This window comes from Rhamphochromis longiceps, linkage group LG14 (assembly GCF_057381845.1).
Source record: "Rhamphochromis longiceps isolate RC_006_pf linkage group LG14, R_longiceps_female_GT1.1, whole genome shotgun sequence".
Taxonomy (NCBI): Eukaryota; Metazoa; Chordata; class Actinopteri; order Cichliformes; family Cichlidae; genus Rhamphochromis; species Rhamphochromis longiceps.
In genome coordinates this window covers 34,015,401-34,036,955 of record NC_140570.1, presented here as the reverse complement: position 1 = coordinate 34,036,955, position 21,555 = coordinate 34,015,401, and the positions used below count along the sequence as shown (strand labels likewise).

General features: G+C 38.1%; 5 protein-coding genes across 6 annotated transcripts; 1 reads left to right on the top strand and 4 right to left on the bottom strand.

The window, feature by feature from the left end:
- Positions 1-718: 718 nt before the first annotated feature.
- rab30 (RAB30, member RAS oncogene family) lies at positions 719-5,447 on the bottom strand. Of its 2 annotated transcripts, none has more exons than XM_085379336.1 (5): positions 5,291-5,447; positions 3,163-3,261; positions 2,990-3,073; positions 2,718-2,901; positions 719-2,438 (listed from the first exon to the last, which is right to left on the bottom strand). In XM_085379336.1, exons 1-5 carry the CDS (start codon positions 5,330-5,332, stop codon positions 2,188-2,190), a joined length of 660 nt encoding a protein of 219 aa, XP_085235462.1. In that variant the 5' UTR covers positions 5,333-5,447; the 3' UTR covers positions 719-2,187. The 2 variants fall into 2 exon arrangements, with proteins under 2 accessions (XP_085235462.1, XP_085235463.1); XM_085379337.1 differs by having other exon boundaries at positions 3,163-3,256; positions 5,291-5,421.
- A 745-nt stretch (positions 5,448-6,192) lies between these two features.
- Positions 6,193-8,665, top strand: ndufc2 (NADH:ubiquinone oxidoreductase subunit C2). Its single transcript, XM_085379339.1, has 3 exons — positions 6,193-6,457; positions 7,278-7,421; positions 8,478-8,665. Exons 1-3 carry the CDS (start codon positions 6,319-6,321, stop codon positions 8,525-8,527), a joined length of 333 nt encoding a protein of 110 aa, XP_085235465.1. The 5' UTR covers positions 6,193-6,318; the 3' UTR covers positions 8,528-8,665.
- A 114-nt stretch (positions 8,666-8,779) lies between these two features.
- On the bottom strand, positions 8,780-9,448 carry thrsp (thyroid hormone responsive). The gene has a single exon (XM_085379338.1). It carries the CDS (start codon positions 9,426-9,428, stop codon positions 9,009-9,011), a length of 420 nt encoding a protein of 139 aa, XP_085235464.1. The 5' UTR covers positions 9,429-9,448; the 3' UTR covers positions 8,780-9,008.
- A 1,888-nt stretch (positions 9,449-11,336) lies between these two features.
- guca1c (guanylate cyclase activator 1C) lies at positions 11,337-12,796 on the bottom strand. Its single transcript, XM_085380075.1, has 4 exons — positions 12,602-12,796; positions 11,990-12,139; positions 11,670-11,757; positions 11,337-11,473 (listed from the first exon to the last, which is right to left on the bottom strand). Exons 1-4 carry the CDS (start codon positions 12,794-12,796, stop codon positions 11,337-11,339), a joined length of 570 nt encoding a protein of 189 aa, XP_085236201.1.
- A 1,753-nt stretch (positions 12,797-14,549) lies between these two features.
- c15h3orf52 (chromosome 15 C3orf52 homolog) lies at positions 14,550-20,502 on the bottom strand. The gene is made up of 7 exons (XM_085380847.1): positions 20,158-20,502; positions 18,461-18,532; positions 18,170-18,232; positions 17,740-17,872; positions 17,399-17,559; positions 15,886-15,956; positions 14,550-15,785 (listed from the first exon to the last, which is right to left on the bottom strand). The coding sequence occupies exons 1-7, from the start codon at positions 20,230-20,232 to the stop codon at positions 15,593-15,595; spliced, it is 768 nt and encodes a 255-aa protein (XP_085236973.1). The 5' UTR covers positions 20,233-20,502; the 3' UTR covers positions 14,550-15,592.
- Positions 20,503-21,555: the final 1,053 nt, after the last annotated feature.

Sequence of the window (21,555 nt, the reverse complement as noted above, 5' to 3'; positions counted from 1 at the left end):
CTATATATAATGGTAGCATACACAGTATGTGATTATGGATATAGTTGGAAATATGGAAGACATAAACTATATAGCTTGGAAGGTCATGGAAGGTCCATTATGCATGAAGTGGTGACCGTGGATGTTCACAGTGTCCAGTGACTTATGACATCGTGATTGAGGAGTTATAGAGTCTAACTGCTGTTGGGATGAATGATCTGCGAAAGCGCTCCTTCCTGCAGCGAGGGTGTTTAAAACTAGCACCACTGAAAACCAATGGGCTCAGGTCAGTTTAATATGCGAATTGTTATGACCATTGATCAAAGACAATAAGGTTGGAGAAAACTATATTAACCTGAGATAGAGAAGTTACTTGAATGAGTAACAAAACATTCTCCTACTGAAAACGATATGTCCAGATGAACAGAATCAACTTTGTCAATTCTTTTCGTTGGGGTGTATTACTCTTAAGTAGTGAAATGATCGGAAACACGTCACAAAGCATGGGCTTGACTAATCAAAATGTCTCACGCTCTAACGAAAATTTAAATACATATATTCACAGTGAAGACTGTACCACACGTACTGGAAAGTAATTGCCTACTAGACAGAAACGTTGCAGTAACTACTACAACCTGTTGTTTTAGCTAGCTGTCGGTTTCTCCCTGCACTGGTCCACCAACCTTCCGGTGAAATTTTCAAAATAAAATGTTCATGAAAAACAACATAAAAACACATCTTAAGAGTATTTAGAGGTTTAATGTTATACAGAATATTCCAGGGATCATTTTGTACACATAAAGGAAAAGAAGCACAACATCCCAATGGTGTTTCCTTTGTATTTCCCATAGAGACTTCACAGGAAGATGCAAGGGATTAGTTATAAGCAACTGCTGTTAAAGGCAAAACAAAATGCTCGCTAGTTTTACAAAGGGATTATGGAAAAATACAAAATTATAAAAGCAAAGTGCTAAATTGTACTACTGTACAATAAAAGACAACATGTTATAATAAAAATAAGTGTGCAGTATATGGCATTGTGCAATACAGTACTTTACAGTTATGGCAAATATAGGAAAGATAAATTTAAACACTACAAAAAAAATGGTTAACCATGCTGAACAATTGAGAAAATTTTACAATAAAAGCATATGAAATACAACACGTAATACAAAACTACATTAACATAACCCTTCAAATAATTTCATGGCTAGGCAGCAACAACAGAGGCAGAAATATTTACGCCTATGGGTAAGAAAAACATGACCAAAAAAAAAAAAATCTAATTTAAATAAACGGCTGACAAAGTCTGCTGATGATGGCCTTTCCAATTGCGTCATACTAAATAAACGGACTAATCACAAGCACTGCAAGTATACTAAAATAATAATAATAATAATAATAATAATAATGGCGTCACAGAATACTGTAGCATTTATACGTGTTTTTCAGTTTATTTTATTTGACAAACACATTTTAGCAGCAGGTAAAATCATATATTGGGAACTAATATTTCACAGTATGTAACAACAGGTGCAAACAATGATTCAGAAGTAAAATTATAAAAGTTACACAAATTGTACACAAATCTCAGAGCAGAAGAAACTGCAGTGGACAATAAACGATTGTGCAACAGATTTTAGGGTCATTTTTGCAACGTTTTTGTTTACAATTTAATCAAACCTGTTAATCGATGAGATGTACTGTATGTAAACACATTGTTACCATTAACCTATCACCTCCAATGATTCATTATTCTTTTGTAAACTATGTGGGATCTGTAACAAAATACCTGGCAAAGCTTTTCACTCATTTTAATACTGCTGGTGAAAACTGATTTGATGAAAATGGATTCTAAAATCCCAAAAGGAAAAAAAAACCAAAACAACAATCCTGCCATTTCACCGTGAGGATCATAAAACTGAACTTTACTCAGATTCTCGGCTGTATCAGGGAAACACTTTACATCCTGTTGCACTGAGGAAAAACGTTCTCCATAATGGCAGCATCTTAAAATGCTCGGTCCTGGAAGGCCAAACTAAGGTAATAAATTCCATTGTACAGCTTAAAAAAGGCATGGGACTAGAAATGACCAGACTAAGATGTGGCTTTATGCCATCTTAGTGGGACGGAGGCATTGGGGATCAGTCATCTAACCTCTACAGTCAATGGCTACTCTGTTAAAACGGCCCCATGGCTGAGCTTTCTCTAATTGATGTTGCAGCAGCTCAAGTAACTGATGGTTTTACCCTCTCCAGGCATCGGGGCAGTGTCACTGTTATCCAGCTTGTTCTGCTTCGCCTCTCGAATGAGCTCGCAGGCCAGGTCGAGAAAAAGTTTCTCAACGTTGTCAGACTCTTTGGCTGACGTCTCCAGGTACAGCATGCTCTGAGCCTCGGCAAAGTCTTCAGCCCTCTGCCTGAGGACCTCTCTCTTCTCTGCCAGATCTATTTTATTACCTAAAATAAACATACAATGTCCATTTGTCAACAACAGGGGAAACAAAACTAAACAAAAACAAACCACAAGTCTGGCTTGTTGCAGTCTGACTAAACAGTAGTGGGTGTTTAATGAGACAGATGAGAATGGGGAGGGATATGTGCATGCGAGCATGTGTGGGATGCATTTGAGAAGACTGCGTTCTCAAAATGACAAGAATAAAAATAAATAAATCTTACCAAACAATGCTGATGACAAAGATAAGCATGAGTTATTCAAGTACAAAACAAAGTTCTTACCGACTAATATAGTCACCACTTGGTTGTTGGCATACTGCTCGATCTCCCTCAGCCACTCTGGAAGGCACCTGAAGGAGTCCTCACAGGTAATGTCATACGTAAGAATGAGGGCGTTGGCACTACGGTAATAACTCTGAGTAATGGAGCGAAATCTCTCCTGTCCAGCTGTGTCCCATATTTGTAGCTGGAAAACATAATATTGTCAAGAATATAGGCAACTGTCCAAACTGCTACAAAACATAAATGCAAACAAAAATGTAACATTGGCGCACCTTGACCTTCTCCCCTTTGATTTCCACAGTCTTAATCATGAAATCTACTCCAATAGTAGCCCCTTGTCCAGGTGGGAAAAGGCCCTACAATTACAAGCAAAACTTATAATTTAACACTTCTGTACTGTGTAATTCAATAGCTACAGACTCAGACACACAGACAGCATACGAACCTGAGTAAAGCGCCGGACGAGACATGTCTTCCCAACTCCAGCATTTCCTATCAGAACTATTTTGAACAGGTAGTCATAATCTTCCATGCTCATACTAAACTAGAAAATAAAGACAAGGAGAAAAGACAGAGGTGAAGCGCTAACGCTATAACTGTAAAATTGCTAACATTTTTCCCCATGTGCTCCAAGCCACAGACATAAAGTCATGAGACACACACACCAAAGATGCTGATGACACTAAAAACTGTTGTGTAACCATCAGGGCTCAGACAACAAGTAAAATTTGAGCTGAATAAGCTTGGGTGAGTAAGCTGTGCCCTTCAGTGTGTGATCTGAATTCATATTGTGCTCATTAGCGGAATTATACCCGACACTAATTGCACTGAAAAAAATGTATCACAGAGAGACATTTCCTTTTCACTAACTATAATCCTATTTCCACAGAAAACAACTGGGCCTACCTATCAAATGACACAACTAAGAAGCTTTATAGCTTTTCTGTAAATACACAAATTTTAAACAGGGCAGTGGCAGGATCATCTCTCTCTTTAACAAGATTCTGCAAGCAGCTGAGAACTTAGGAGCATACCTGCTGCAGCTTTTTAAAGCAAAATATTTTCCTATTGAGCTATATTTTCGATTTCAGCTGCTCAAGAGTTAGATGCTTTTCATTTCATTAATGTTGTACATATTTTTAGATGTCGTGCACAGGCCACATGCAGGCCAGTTAAGCACCCAGACTCTTTTATAAAGCTATGGTGTTATACGTGTAGAATGTGGCTTGTTATTTTCTTGCTGAAGTAAGAAACATATTCCCTGACCAAAGAAAAAAAAAGTGTTATGGCAGATACTGGACCAAAGCCTCTAAGTATTATTGAGAATCCCGAGATTCTGGCTGATCCACGTCCAGTTTAGGCCAAAAGTCACGGGACTTATGACTTCAAAAGATAATTTAAAATTTGATTTGCCTGACCAAAGAACAGCTTTCCACTTTGCCTCAGTAAATGAAAGTTTTCCTGAGCCCATGCATGGAACCATATCACCATCATTCAATGCTAACCTTGCCCCTCCAGATTATCTGAATCTTACTTTTCCACTATGCTGCAGATGATAGCATTTTAAAGTTATCTGCAACTTTAATTGTTTTTAAGAATTTGCCACTTGAAAGCTTCTGTTAGATGTTTCCTTATACCAGCTGGCCATGGTACTTATTCACTAAAATAGCTGTGAAATGTTACACTGGAAAGCGTAAAATGTGTCTTTCTCAATTAAATATAAGCTTAGTTTGTCCAGTCTCATTTCAATGGAATAGTTTAGATCACTGTAGGAAAACTGGCATTTTTGGTAAGCATATGACACATGTGTTTCAGACAGTGCACTTAAGAAAATAGCAAACATTTATGTTTCACTCCTCCACAAGATCTCATTTTAGATATTTGATATCTTTTATTTTCTTTTTAGCTCCCGTTTTTTGGGGCCGTGCATCACTTGCATGGAGACATGGAGATTCAAACAATACAACCTGCACAAAGCACAAAACGCAAAGATGCAAGAGTTACTTTGGTCGATGCCCACAAAACAGGGCGTGATCTGAAATGTATGTAAACAATGATAATATAGCACAAGTTTAAATTCTGCAATGCGTTTCTATGTGTGCCCCTACGCTAGAATGGAGAACCGGGCCTTTACGTGCGGAGGAACCGAACATATCGCTGTAAAAACAACATTTTAAGGAAACAAACTGTTGCTTGCAGGAAGATGTGAATCTCTGGTTGACAATGCTGGTACAGAGAAGAAGATTTTGAAGGAATAATTTAACCCTTTCTTGTAGTGATTTGAAACACTTCTTTCCGTGTCGCAATCACATCTTCACCAACATCTTATGCCCTGAAAGGTAAGGAAAAAAAACTGCAGCATCTCGCACATTTCGTAATCTGAAGTAGCTTTATACTTCTGGCTAATTATCCTTCATTTTTAATCTGAGTTGAAAGCCATTCGGTCGAAGCTAGCAACGGTAGCAACTAGCGGCTACAGCGTGTGATTCTGGCCATTTTATCTGCAGATGCAGCAAGGAAAAAAAAATCAAAGTCTGCCCTCCGCACCGAGTCAAGAGATAATTCATACTTACCAAAAACACGGGGATATCCCCGGACTTAGAACTACTTGGCATGCATAGGTCACCTCTTCAAATGGGCAAAGCCGCTGCTGGGCAGGGCTGTGTATCCTCAGGAGCTCAGCAGCAGCAGCCCGTCTGATAGAGAGACGATGAGGGAGGGGGGGGGGGGGGGGCTGCCCTCAATGATGTCATCAGTTCACATGCAAAGTAACGCGTTACATGTACTCACTGCATTCAGAAAAGTACTTGATGGAGTGTGTCTTTTCCCAGTGAAGCTTCAAACATTCAAACGGATGCAGACATCCGTGGGCTGGAAAGGAAAGCATTTTTCTATTTTTCCACTGGTTGTTCTGGGTGGATGCAGCAGAATTCATGGGAAAGAAACTCGGAGGGAATTTTAGATATTAATATTTTTGATCTCTCTCTCTCATGCTGCAATTTTGTTCCATTCTACAGAGCTTCTAGTATTTATACTACGTGGACACTGCAGTTTTATAGATTATAATTCTAACAGGGAAACTCACACAGAGCAATGATAAACAAAAGAGTGAAAGTACAAAGCTACAGAGTTTTGCAGTTTCTACAACATTAGTATATTAAAAGCACGTGTCCTCCTCGGTTATTACCTTAAGCTGAATACGGACTATGTTGTTTTTTTATTATTGTTTAATTTTTTCTCTTTTGTTTTTCTGATTCCATTAATCTATTTTCCCATTAAGATGTATTTTATGATATTTCTATATATGATGCTAACGTACACATTAATGTAGTAAATATTTTGAAGCGGACTGAACTGTAATATTAACTATGTGGCACATTTTATTTACAAAGACTTTGGCCTACTGTGACTCGTGGGCTTTTGTTGCTAGGAAACAAATAATGCGGAACTCAAGCGCTAGTCGTTGGTTGCGCCCGGACCAGTAGTTCGGTTGCACGCCGTGCCCTTGACTTCCTACGAGAGGTGATAGCCGATGAATAGTAGTAGTAGGTATCTCGGAAATTATTAAATAAGGTCTGAACTAAGGGGCACATTTCTCGCCATGGGCTTTATTCCAGAAGAGGGGAAGTCTCTGCCTCCTCCGGGGCTCGTGAACAGGAATTCACTGTGGCTGGCGGGTGTAGGCTGGGTCTCCGCCGTGCTGCACAACGCAATCAACCACAGGCCGCCAGTGAAATCAGGTTAGCATTTTACCTGTCTTTCAGACTGGTGCACGAACGGACGCTTTCCTTTCAAGCATATGAAACACTTAATTTTAAAAAAGAAATCCGAGTATTTAGTAAATAAATGTTCTCTCAGATTAGTAACTGGTTGTGAGCTGTCCACAGTGGTCGCAGCGTATTTACGTTTCCTTTAGCATTAAAATAGCGATAAATATCAAAAACAGTTAAGAAATTTGGACACCATAAAAACAAGATCTTTCATTATCCAGCACATGACACAGAGGATGATTAAAATAAAGTTTTAAATTGAACAAAAATACATGCATAATTTCCTTGGGGATTAATAAAGTATTCTGATTCTGAAATCTAACTAAACAAAATAAACAAAACTGAAAACTAAATGTTCGTTTGTTAATTTTTTTTTAAAGAAGTCTAGCGTTAAATTTTGTCGTTATTGTTTCTCCCTATCTGAAAAAGAAAGTAGTATTAACATTGGTTGTGCCACATTGGGTTTTGTTTTGTGTTTCCTGTCGTCTTTGTTTTGGTAATATCTAGCAATGAAGTGTTGATATAAAATGCGCTGTCAAAAAGCTAGGTGCAGTAAGCTAAAGTGTAAGCCTCCACCTATTAATTCAATTTGCTTTTGTTTGCATTTTTTGCAATCCTATTTTTTTAAGAGAAAACCTTATAATGTGCAAGCTTTTGGTTTCTCATAACCACAGTAAGATTTTATTATTGTGCTTTGAAGTATCTTGCAAATATATCTACTTTAGTTTGCTGTATGCTAGTTATATCTGATCAATAAATGTTGCATCGTTTTCCATGTTTTCTCTTTAAGGTGTTCATCGACAGTTTCTGCTGGCAACCATTGGCTGGTTCATTGGCTACCATGTTACCAAATATGAAAATTATACTTATGCTAGACTCGATCGAGACATGAATGAGTATATCAAACTCCACCCGGAAAAATTTGTACCAAAGGGTAAGTTCATTTTTATGTCTTTGCTCTAACCGAAGACACAAGAGCCCAACACTACCTATTCTTTATTATATGAAACCCTTTTTTTTCATTGAAAAAAGAGCTTTTAAACTAACATTCACACACACTTAAGTGGATGCATCAGAAGGCAAGTTTCTCGCCCAAGGATACTTTGACATTCAGAGCCGAAGAATCAGGGATCAAACCACCAACCTCCCGATTAGTAGTACAGCCACAGCCAATGCAGAATTTGTGCTTTGTGAGTGGGCCACCATTCACCGTTCTTCAGCTGATGTAGCTTTCATGATTTTCTTTCAAATTAAATTATACATAATAATCTATTTTCATACATGTCCTTGTTTTCAAAAAACACCAACACAGAACAGGCTCAGCACCACACAGGTGGGAATTATGTTTATGCACACACCACATCGGATTATTTTTTGTTTGTTTGTTGTCTTTGGATGATGTTAAATCCTGTGCAGTGTAGTTGTGAAATAGTTTCTTTAGCGTTTAAGTATGTAATATGTACCCTGTTACAAATTCAAATCCCAGATTGCCTGAAAGCAAGAAAAATAATGCTGTACCTTTAGAATGTGTATCTACATAATTGAAATGTGTTCAAAATGTTCAAAGCTTGAGAAATCCATAATCTTATTTCTAATATTTCAGTCACCTGTCAGTGGAAAATCAACTTTATATTTGATGGCCACCAAGCTTATCCATACAGTAATGTTACGGGGTGATGCAAATTTATTGCAAATTAAATAAATGTAACAAAAAGTAAAGATTACCTCGCCTGTGAAAATGGCTTCTTTCTGAGTCACATCAGATTTTCAGTAGCATTGATGCTGATAGTTACAGCTCCCATGATCCCACACTACTTTCCGGTGCCATCAAACTAGGCTTGATGTTATTGTTTTGATTGAGAAATGCCACAGGGGAAGAAATTAGACTGTGCAGTGCTGTAGGACATTTACTCCGATTAAATCTTATGAAACGTTGGGTCATGTATGTTTGTAATCAAATTGTTGCTTTTGGTTTCTTTTATCTTACCAGAGCAAAAGACCTTTGCTGAGATTGTTGAGCCTTTCCATCCTGTGCGCTAAGCATCAGTGGCTGCGGAGAGAGGAAACATTCACAGTTGCCGCCTGTGTTGAGCAGCCTTTTTGTGAGAGCATTCTGTCATATATTGTTTGAAATATAGATATGTAAATAAAAAGAATAAACTCAACCCACAAACTCAATTTTGTGACTGACTTTATAAGTGAAAACAAAAAGTTGAATTCTTTACAAACGTAGGAAACTCTGATATTCTTTAACAGGTCATCTTTCTTGTGGTGTTTGTTTATATAAAAGGGATTAGAGCAGGGCGATATGACCAAAAATATTTATCACGAAATTTAAAAAGAGATCATTACAAAAGCAAATTAAGAGACACAATTGATTAATTTTGACAATGTATATTTATTCCTTATTCATTAGGTTTGTCTGGGGTCACTGAATGTAAACATTTCAGACATTTGCAATGGTTGGGTGTCTTAGATGACTCTCTTAAAAACAGATGTCCACATATCTTAGGTTTTGTGACTAATTTGCTATCCCAATAATGTCCATGTATTTCTCAGTGAGAGTCTGCGTCTTCTTGGTGAGGTCACTCATCACAGAAAACAGTCCTCTCACGTGGAAGTGGAAGAGGGCTTCAGGATCTGTGTCCAAGAGAGGCTCCAGGGTCTTGTTTAGTTCTATGTTGTTTTTGGCCTTGTGATCGTCCAGGCGAATTAGGCCACTCTCCACTGTGGTCCGTATGGCTTTGAGCATCAAGTAGTTGCTGAACAGGTCTTTGCAGGTCTCTTCTGCAGCTTCACAGTCCCACACCTCGTCTGAGGGCATGTCTCTCAGCAGGCTTGGCAGAAGAATGGTCTGCTCCATTTCACTGACGGCTGAGCTGTATCGTCTCAGAGCCAGGAACAGGCTGTTTCTCTTGAATTTGGCGTCGGCAGACTGCATGGTTCCCGCTGGATGTGGTCAGTTGTTTACTTGCTGTCGTGGCAAACAAGTGGAAGCAGTGTGCACTGCAGCGCTGTGAGATGCGAGTTTATATGATGAACCAAGGTGGGTTGAACAGTGCAGTTGTGTAACTGCATCATCCGATACATTTAGAAAGAGGCCGAGAGTTATGTGGAGTCAAACCCTTATCTTTATTTGATTTACACCACCCAGTTCAAAATAGTGGGGGCAGTGTGTACTGAAATGAACCTGCTAATGCTCTGTGTGGTTAATGATTAATGTTGAAAGTTTAAAGGAATGTCATGCTTTGATTTCCAAGTACAAAATGAGTTTATGAAGGTACAATAGGCCCAAAATAAAGAACCCTGGATTATTCTGGTATGGTTCTGAAGGCTGTTTTAGAGGCTTTAAACCATTACTTTTCTGTTTCTTTCCCAATAGTTTCTGTGAAACACAAAGACTAATACATCTTAAAAACAAAATCTAGCTTTCTGTTGATTTAAAATGAAGGAATGCAAGAATAAATGGTTCTGTTAGGGCCTGGTTCCCCTTAGAAACTGCATGATTGCTAAATATATTCCACAGATTCTGGGTTTTTCCTGCTCAAGTGGAACTGAAAGCTTTGCAGCCAGTTGGCAGAATTGAGTGTGGTGCCTGAACATGTGTTTTGGTTCTCTCACAAAGATAAATCAATGTTGAAAGCATACTATAACTTTAGGTTATCAGGTGGGATTAAAAAAAAAAAAGAATACTCTTTTTAATAAATAATAATCAGGATATTCAAATAATCAGCATTTGGCTTTCTTTTCATTTTATTTTGAAATGTGAGTGATACAACAGCTGGCATTGCTGAATTACACCATCAGTCTCACCACACTAACATGCACTAGTTCTTCATCTTTTTCTCACAAGGTGGCATCCTTGAGCTGGTTCAGTTGTCAAGCAGTAAAAATGAAACAATACCTCTAAATGCTGCATCTTATTAAATAACTGCTTGTTTGTTTCCTCAGTTTTTAGCTTTTCTAATCTATATATCTTATTTTTATCTATTTTCCTAATTCTCTATTTGAAGCTGGTTGACGCAACAACAATGTGGTAAACTTTGCATGTTACTCTTAAAGTTACTTCATTGATTAAAGGAAATTATTGCAGGTTTTGCAAAATGGAATCTGTCATGTCTATGCCTGGATCTTTGGTAAAAACCAAAGAATCCTTTGCTAGTGTAGGGGGTTATTAAAAAAAATAAACAAATGTACTGATTTTAAGGCAACCTTAATTGGAAGATATTTTAAAACTTTGTATTTTTTGTACATAATCACAAATATTTTAGTGTCCATTAGTGTTTTTAACCAATAATGGACTTTTCTTTCAGATTTTACAAACTCGTCAACACAAAACTACCAACAGTCCCTGCGAGTGTTGTAGACTAGACTGTAAATACCCCAATACTCTGTTTATGCTGTAACTATTCAGAAACTGACCATTTGTTTTAGGAGTCTTTAGAATCATTAGTCAGAAATTAGCTCCTTATAAATTAAATAAAAGTGATTCTTTTAACCTTACTTTGCACACTCTGCTGGGCCCATGATGAGACCCTAAAAGCAGTTTTACTTCTTCTTTTTTTCACCAAGCCTCGCCACAATTGGTAAAGTGTTTTTAAAAAAATTAAAAAGTAAACTGTACAATGACTCTGAGGGCACATACAGGTTAACAGAGTTGAGGAAGTTATCTGCTTCATTCTGTTGCTTCATTCTGCATGTTATCTGGTGATATGCAGAGAGATATTTGTGTGCTCCTGCTCTGTCAGTTTGGGTTTTTGCAGTCTGAGGTGGGACTCTGTGCATCGTCAAGTCCATACAGTCTTTAAAGTCTGGGTGATGTCAGTTCTTCGGCTTGTTGTTTACTGACTCAGTTCAGAGCTTTCCTCCGTTGACCCTTGACAATAATTTCCAAGACATGAGTTAGATCCATCATCTTAGTGAGCATATCCATGATGTCAGGGTGCTCCCTTGCTCCACTGATGAACTCTTCCAGCGTCAGCTCACCTGAGAGAGAGAGAAGTGGCACTCTGTGCATTTAAAGCTGTGATTTTATGGAAATAAATCACAAAGCAGAACATTTCACAACTATCAGAATGTTTACTCATGCTTTGTATTCATTTCACTCTGGTCACGGTGACAAAAGCCTTTTATCACTGGTTTCATTCTTGATACCCTTTATACACAATCATGCGTTTGTTACCTTCTCCGTTGACATCAATCTTCTCATATATAAGATGCACAATCTCTTCTGGAGGGATGTTGTAGCTTCTGGTGATGTCTTGAATGGCCTAAAAGAGAGTCATGTAAACAAGGTGATCATTGTATGGCTTTAGTCAGGAGTTAAGAATCAGCCAAATTGAAAACAGAGGTGAATTAGGAAGCCATTGGATTTAGGTGCTGTGGCTACTTATGTGCGCTTCCAGAGTTAATCTTCAAGGCACCATTCAGAGAATTCTGAGAAGCTCACTACTTTGGATGCAGAAATCTGATTAGGAAGATTTCAGAGAAGGCATACTCTACCTTAAATATAGTTTCCAGTTCATCCTTGTCAATTTTTCCATTTCCATCCTGATCAAAGAGCTTGAAGTACCACTTTAGCTTCTGATTTATTTCTCCTTTCAATAATAAACTAATGCCTGCAATATATTCAACAAAGTCTATGTAGCCATCCTGTAAAATAAAAAAGGGAAAGGAGTGTAAATCTCAGATCATTTACTGAAAAAGCAAAACTTGTTTACTTCAAAGAATAATTACCAAATTCTGAATTAAATAATTAAGTTTTTTATCTTTGCAAACAAGGGCTACAAGTGCAGCTAATTTCAAACTAAGCTATATCAGATATTTAGAGACACTAAATTTAATACTTATAACTTTTTATCCTTTAAGTTGGAACAAACTAAATGATTCAGAGCATAAAATGTATTTTCTTTTGAACTCTTGTAGAAAAGAAAATCTGAGATCTTCATAATAATTGATGCATTCTACAGTATTACATACTGATAAAGACACCATTGAACTATTTGCAAAACTGGTCCCCCCTGATCTGCATTACTCTATACTTCAAGTTTCCTGGTATTCTTCATGTGTTTCTTCCACCCAGTTCATATCCTCCAATATTAAATGTTTTCATACCCCATCCATGTCAAAGGTGACGAAGACCTGGTCCACATAACTGCTGGCCTCCTCTGTCATACCTTTCATTTCGAGCATTGTCTTCAGCTCAAAGAGCGTGATGAGCCCCGAAGGAGATTCCCTCATGAACTTTGTGTACCAGTGGTGCATGTCCTCCTCCAGGATATCATCCAGGTTGGAGCCGTGGGCACCCATTTTCACTCCAGATGATTGGGACTTTTGTCCAAAAACCCGTAGAGAGCTGCTGATAAAAGTGAATCCACAGAGGAAAGTGTAGCACCTACTCTGAGCTCTGAGTAACAACAACCTCCTTAAGCTTTATGTGTCTTGAGGCAACTAAAAGGAGACATAACCCTTTAATAGGATAAGCAGAGAATCTCGCTAAAACGTCAGGGCAAAGTGTGTGCTCTTTGATTGAACTAGTTTCCATTGGCACAAAGGAACTTCCTGCAGGGGTCACTTTCAGAGAAAGCATAGAGCATAACTTTCGGAGAATGGGTTTGTTTTTGGTTCGTTAAGCCATTTGACGGCCATCTATCAATAATTCAAGTATTAAATAAAGCACCAAATACTAGGGATGAACCCATGTTGTGTCTACATATATCAGAAAATTTAGCAAAAAATGATTTGAAATTGTATCTTTAGGTACTGTGTTACTAAAAGCCTATAATAAAAATATATGTTATCTATCTTGTCATCTAAAGATCTGGAAACCTTATCGACGCCTTTATTTCCTCACGTCTTGATTACTGTAACTCTCTCTATTTAGGTGTCTGTCAGTCAAGCCTGTCCCGTCCCAAAGTTTGGTATTATTTATGCCAAATATGTATGCATATGAATGTACGTTTTCCTGACTCCTAATAACTTTGATTTTGGGATTTTCTCCTACAAGTCGTGAATAATCAAATCTTGTCATTTCTATGGCTTTCTGCCACCCCAGTGTTTGACGCTTATAGGCTAATTGTGCTTGCATTTCTAACAATGGCGAGCAAAAAGGAGCTGCCTTTGCCAAGACTGATATTTTTAATCATCAGTCAGCTAGACTTCTTCAAGCATAAGTTTAATAATGATGCATTTTCCATGTGAATTTAATCTCAGCATGATCTGAGTTTTTAAGAATACAGAAAAATGTTGCACACACATTATACGCGTTCTTCGAGCACTGTTGACCTGTCACTGAACTCTGTGACTGGTCTCTGATCTACCATGAAGTAAAAAACAAAACAAGGCTATCAAAGCTCAGCGTGCCTGTTAGAGTAAATCTGGCTTTGGATGATTACTGATTCTTAAAATAGCATTCAGAAGAAAAAGCTCCTTTACTACAAGCAAGACATGCAGTTGCTACCTGTTAGACATAGACAGCCAGAATGGTGCCCATGAGCTATCACTGCTGCCAGCATATTTAGTAAAATGTTTACTTAGAGAAAAAAAATCCCCTCCGCGACTCTAAATACAGCACAGAGCAAAGTTGTCCAGTCTGGATCAATAAATTCCGTCTCAACAAAAATGTGCCAATATCTGCAATATTTGGGAATTTCAAAGAGCAAACAGGGCGGTGTGGTTTTATGTCCAGCTGTTGAAATGTTTTGGATCCCACAGATGCGCTGCTGTTTAAACTTAACCTTTTGACCACCATGTGACTGTCATGCAGGATGGCTGTTTGTGAACATGTAAAACTGTATTTCCCCGCTAGGAAAAAGAAGAACAAGAAATAAAACTCAGCATTTCTTTCCATATAGTGTTATTAGTAATTCGTGTAATACATAATACTTCCTTTTCTCGGGAAGTCTCTTTTGTCGTTTGAGAAAATTGCTGACGTAAAATTTGTTTTAGTGAAATGTGCAGCTGTGTAAATGATGCAATGTAAGTTCCATGGAAGCAACACCACAGTTGTTAAATCACATATAAGTATTTGCATTATTGCATCAGTTGTAAAAAGGGGTTAGCCTTTTAAAGGAATGACTGTAATATCTTTATTTGGGAAACACATTCTTGGAAATTCAACAAGTTAAAGTGAAGAGAACTGAATGTCTGGTGTGGAGCAACTATCCTTGGAAATACAAACATTTATTACAGCTGTCATCTTAGACATACAGACATAATCACTGACACAGTAGCCAAAAAATAAATTAAAAACATACAACATAAACTGTTGCCAAAACCGTTGCAATAACCTGCTCCCTGCTCTGTAGTATTTACAATGTGAATTCCCGTTCTCTGCAAACTGAGCCAGAGAAAGGAATCAAGAGAGAGACAAAATCCCTCAACTGTCCGGTGGAAAATGCTCCCCCTAGTGTTCAACTACCAAAACAAACAGTGAAGGGGAAAACAGGGTCCCAACTATTTGCTTGCCCAATAAAACTGTTCTCGTGCTATAGTACACAAAACAATTTGTGTATAGAGTGCACAGTTTATAAGGGATGCGCAGCCTTTATGTAATAATAAGCAAATGACTCATTTTCCTGTTCATTTCCTATTAAACTGTTGATTGAATTGTGTTTTAGGGCTTTGCAAATGAAGTCGCAAAGCCCAAAAATAACAGCACAGATAAATTCAATACTTCCATTACAAATATACACCAGTTTTCTTATGTACAAATATCACAGTGAGAGTCGAGGAACTTAAAGAACTGACATGTAAATGCAGTAAACTATGAACAGTAAAACACAGTGAAATCTTAAGTACAATATCTCAATGTATTTCTTTCAATAAAAATATGTTTTTTGTGTTTGTTTTCCATTTTTTGTGAGTTTGACTATAGGTTATATTTTAACCTTAAAAAAATATCCCACACACAAACACACACATGACTACCATTACTTGCGGGGTGGCGCAACAATGGTCATGTAGCCTCCTGTGGTAAAGACGTCTCATATGCAGACTCATGAGAAAACAATGACATCGACGTGACATCACGGATGTTTAGTGGCTCATAAAAACTAAAAAGAAACCAAGAACTGGTTTTCTGGTCTCGCTGTAAACTTCTTGTCCTCAGTTTCCTAAAACCATTTTTAGGGAAGCTGGGTCAATGAACATTGGGTCCGATTCAGATTCCTGGTCATAAAGAAACTGTCTGAACACGTTGTACACCATCTCCCTGCTCAGAGTAAAATTCCTCAGCTGATCCTTCTCCTCTTCAGGCATGTGAAATGTCAGCTTGTAGTCAGCAATGACTGAACCGTTCCTGCGGGGGAGGATTAAACATTTCTGAAGTTTAACGCACAAAATTCAGTGGTTTCACCGAAATACACAGTTCATAAATTCTGAGTGTGACGCGTATTTACCTGAAAGCGCGTATCTCTGCGTTGATGAAGTATCGCCCCAGTGCATATGAGGTTTTGAAGAGGTCAGAGAGCTGGGTGGGGCAGAACAAAGCATGCAAGAGAAAGCATTAGCAGGAAATTGTTTTGCCTGGCACTCCCCTACCTACCTTTCTCTCAGCTCAATTTTAATGCTAATTGCTTTTACATTAAAATTTCAGAAGAAGATGAAAGCATAAAGCGCACACACAGGTTTTTGGGGTTTTGTGTAAACCAGGGGTGGGCAACTCCAACTCGAGGGCCGGTGTCCCTGCAGGTTTTAGATGTGTCCTTGAACCAACACAGCTGATTTAAATGGCTAAATTACCTCCTGAACATGTCCTGAAGTTCTCCAGAGGCCTGGTAACGAACTAATCATGTGATTCAGGTGTGTTGACCCAAGGTGAGATCTAAAACCTGCAGGACAATACTGCTCTTTCTTTTTTTGTGTGTGTGTGTGTGTGTGCGCCCGTGGGGGGGGGGGATCGTTACTCCACTATTCATAGTGAATGAAACAATAACAATCACTGTGTTTATCTTAAAAACATGCTGTAACCTGAACTGGAATGTTGTCATTCATCTGTTTCGTTTCTTTGGTGCATTGCAGGTGGATTGCACAGAAAACTACTGAGCTGAATACCATGAAACTTTGGCTCATTTTGCTACTATCAGTGTGCAGACATCGGCACATCTTCTATGACATTACCCTCTTTTACAACGTAGCTATTAACTATCCTTGAATTGCCTTATATAACAAGGGCACGTGGACTGCGCCGTGTATACACCAGCTAAGCACCATGGTTGCAAAAGCCAATGCTACACTGTTTGCCAGTAAATCTAATATAGCCACTGTAAAAGATATTTTGTACATTCACTATAAGGACAAACGAATTGGGCCAGATCTCCTAATCTTTGAATTTAGGTGTTTTCAGTCTCATTGCCACAAGTGCAGAAAAATCCAGCACTTGAGAGTCTGCCTTTACAGATATTTGTAAAACAATGAGTTGTTCTAAAAAGCGTAGTGCTGTAATAGGATGCAGTTGCAACAAGCCAGTTTGTGAAATTTATTCCCCTCCCTTAACTCTTAAAGTTTAATTTCCACATTTAACTCTAAGTGGTATTAACGTAGTTAATACCACTTAGAGTGACCATCCATAATTTACTTCTTAAAACAGTTTTTAGGAACCGCAACTCAGCCACAGAGGGGTAGACCACAGATACCGGTGGTAACGTTGCAGAGTAGGGTCACCGACTGCTGAGGCGCCGATGTTCTTCTGACTAAATGCAAAGTTCCAAAACCTTCCTTGACCTTAACATTAAATCAAAAACTGCACTCCAGGATCATCACAGTATGGGTTTCCATAGCCGAGCAGGTGTCATCTGTAGATGGCCCAGTGATTTTGTCCATACAGAGTATGTAGCAAGTTCTAAATACAACCAGCTAACACGAACAGATCAAGTACATCGTTTATAAAATATAAGTTATAAGTGGTCCAACCTTTGTTCCTAGTTCTGTAGCCAGTGTTTGGCTTTTATTGGAGGAATTGGTGGCGAGTTCGTCTGTGAAGACCTGGTTTGGCATCTGGAAGCTCCCACGGAAATTCTGAATGACTGTAAACGATGAAGGGTCAAATATGTCATCCTCATCCTGATGGATCGCTGCCCAAAGAGAAATCAGTGAGTGAAAAATTCGAATAGTTAAAAATGCTGCATTGTAGCTCCCTGCAATATTCATGCTTTCACATAACATAAATTATATTTTTTTTAAATTTCATTCATTTCCATCTTAATGAATGCACCACAACGTAGCACTAACAAGTAAAAAAAACATAACCTTACCTGCACATATAGCCAGTGAAGTAAAAATCACTGCAATGATGACAATGAGGATGAATATTATGACCATCCATAATCTAATTTCCCAGAAGACTTTCTCATTCAGCTCTTTCTTTATCCCACGCTTAGTGCAGTCCTAGAACATAATATAAATAATGAAATGGAATACACTTTACAAGGCAGCAGGTTTGTCATTAACTTAGATTTCTAGTCAGTTAATATACAGGCACTCAAACCTTTTCCCAACACGCACCAATTCAGAATACACATATTCATTTTTTCAGTCATTCACATAAAAAAACAAAAGATCAAAATTCATTTTAATTAAATTAAGATGAAAACATAAAAAACTGGGACAAATACCAAAAAATAATGCCTCTTTATTCCAAACCACAAGAGGTAATACCCAAGAAAAAAAAAGCCCCTTTCATACCTTTCCAGATTTTTGAGACTCTACATCACATGAAGATGTCTGCACTCCATTAGTACCATTTCTCTAGCAGGACACAAAAAAAGATGGCATCATCACTTTGCTCACTTCCTTCACTAAATATAGAAGTCAAGAAGGGAAAGTGAGAGGTTTCTTTTCCTTCTACGGTTGCTTTTGTCTTCTGCTCAAAAAATAGAAAGGTCATACTCAAAAATATGTAGTTCTCATTGTGTAATAGAGAATAAAATAATAGTTTAAAATAAATAGAGCACAACTTTAGTGAAAACTGCTTACGGGTTGCAGGAGACTCTCTGCTTCGGTTGGACTGGAATTCGTGTTGGCATCACCATATGTAACACATGTCCCCTAGAGGGTGAAAAATTTGGGGATATTTATAAAAGATACCACAATTCTTGAGCCAGCTCCCTCTTTTTTTAATTTTACAAGGAAAATGGGACAAAGGTGCAGTGATTTATTGAAACATGAGTAAGAATAGAAAGAACATGGAGTACATAAGGGAAGAACAGAGTTTTTACAAATTTGTAAAAGCTTGAAAATCAATATTTGGTATGGCCACCTTAAATCTTTGTCACAACTCTCTTAGGATGCTTTCTTCCCATTTCTTTAAAGGAATAGATCTCCAGGCTTCTTGAAGGATGTTCAGGACTATTCTTTGGATGTTGGCTGCCTTTGTTTAATCCTACCCTGCTTTAATAATGGTGAGGTCCATACTCCAGGGAGGCCAGTCCATGACTGACAGTATTCCATTGTGTGTGTGTTTTCTATCCAGGTACCAGAGTGTTTGGGATAACGGTCACGCTGAAAAATCAAGCCACTGCAAGACAGTTTCCAGATAGTATTGCATGGTGGATCAAAATTGGACTTTTCTGTATTCATTTCTTAAGGACGTGACTTTAAGATAATAATAATCTGCTGTAGGTAGTTTTTATGCCTGCTGTTTCTTGATTGTCCTCCACTTTCCCAGTTTCCTCAATTTAATAAGGACACCCTGCACAGCATGCTGAGATATTCCATGTTTTCAGTTAACAGCTCTTTCAGAATCACCTTGTACTATTTCATGCCTGTTAAACTGTGTTATTGTTGGCATTTTTCATAGAGTGTGTTTTAGTGACAGGCTGCTAGAAGCACAAGATGCAGTTTAAAATTGTTGTTGTCTTTAAATATGTTATCTGTAGAGAAAACACTGGTTCATCCCTTGAGTTAGTTGCCTTTTCTATGCTTGAATGATTCATAGGTCAGTGTTAACCCCCCAAAAATCTCTTAAATTAGTTAGGCAGAAGGACTGGATTGAAAATGAGTGGAAAAGCAGCCAATGTCCAAAGAATACTTTGAAAGACCTTCAGAAAATGTGGAGAAGTACTGCTCGAGACAGTTAAGAAATACAAGAAAATCCAGTTCCTTGGAAGCACAATATAAAGAAGTGAAGTGATGACTCAATACTGTGTTGAGCTGTGAGTTTGGGTCATATTTTCCTCACATTTAAAAGCACTTGAATAGAATTACTTTTGTTTTGAAGCTACTTTTCATTGGATTTCAAAAACTGGTTTTTGATCCTTTAAACTAAACTTTCACATCAATGAGTGAAAACAAAGTTGCTCAAGAATTGAGTCTGTATTATGACTGGAATCCTAAGCCATGTTACACCCTCAAGCACACAGGAGGAGCATGTGGGCTCCTTCATTTCATGCTGTTAATTCCTGCTCTTCATACACACAGTATGAAAATACATAATTAACTCGTCCGTCTACATAAGACGTTAGTATAATTTTAGTAGTATTACAGAGTAGAGTATACAGGAAAGAAGGAGCATTTTGTTTTACTTTCTATTCGCACAGAGAGGGCTGGAGGACTTATTACAAGGTGATTAAACATACAGACAGTATTTCATAAAATATCATGACCAATAACGCTATTATTCAAAATAAGAATGCCATTAAACAGAATTTCACATATTTATACCATTTACTCACCCCATGAGCACGTGAAACCGGTGCTCCATCGAATTCATCTTGGGATTTCAACATTTCCATCTGAATATCAACCATGGCGATCCTGGGCAAGATTCTTTCCAACCCGGAAGTGCCTATGCGCCTCAACTTTTAATGGTAATAAATACAAGCTGACCGCGGTGACATTAACGTCCCAGCTGAGATTCTCAAAGTATATTAACAGTTCCTGAATAACACCAGTCAGTGACTTCACATCGTTACTCAAGACAGCTTCTGGGAAAGCTTTTCTTCAGACGAGCCACGAAATCTTCCTTCCTTGCGTGTCCTTCTCAAGTCTGACAGGTGAGTCTTGAAGTTTCGGTGGAGCGGAGAGGCGGTGCGACTTCGAAACTTGGGAGGAAGCATTGGAAGGACTCATGACGTTATAACAGCTGGCCAGCGGCACACCAATGCGTGATTGATAAGCAGCTTCTCTGTTGAATTACGTTACAGAGTTAGATATAATGCAGATGTACCCGTAAGCACTGCTGTTTATGCTTTTCTTTGCAGCCCACGTGATTTTTTTCAGTATTCTTCAATCTGTTGGCAGCTATGCGCTCGAGTGCTTTTTATGATACGTAAGTATTTGCTTAACCAAAGCATGGCTCCACATAACGTTTATTGTTTGGTTTATCTCTTGATGACCCATATATTTACTCTGTCCTTGCAGGAGTGGTTCAGTTTATCAGTGGTTCGGATCATGTGAACTTATGACCTTTCAGAAAGCTGTTTTTGTTGTTGTTGTTGTTTCTATTATTGTGATTTGAATTGAACAACGACTTCAAAAACGGTCGATACAAATAAACGAGATATTTACACATTGAAGATAAGTTTTATTCCACTGCTGAAACAGGTTTAGGAATTACTGTAACCTCTTCCGGATTACCACCAGAGGCCGACATACGCATTCTTATGTACACTTGTTAGCAACTCAGTGTTGTTAGACATGGACAAGGCACATGCTGAAGATTAAGCTGAGCATGAGAATAGGGAAGAAATATGATTTAAAGTGACTTTGAACGCGGCATGGTTGTTTGTGCCAGATAAGCTGTCTTTTGGTCCAAAGATAAAAATATCCAGTGAGGTGCAGGCCATATCAAGGCCACTCCACCCCTCACAACCAAAGTATTCAGAGTTACACCATGACACAAAGCTAAAATAATAAGATAAGAAGATAATAAGATGCACCTAATCTAAGTGAAAGTGTCCGGTGAGTATAAGTCACGCCTTTTGTGTCAATAAAGGAGCTTTTTTTTTTTTTTTAGACATGTCAGATGACATTCTTGGTATTTGTTAATGCTTAAAGGAGTATCCTCTGGCTTTTGTTTTCCATTTATTCTGAGCTTTGTTCAAGCTGAAAATAGAGAAAGCCAATGCAGA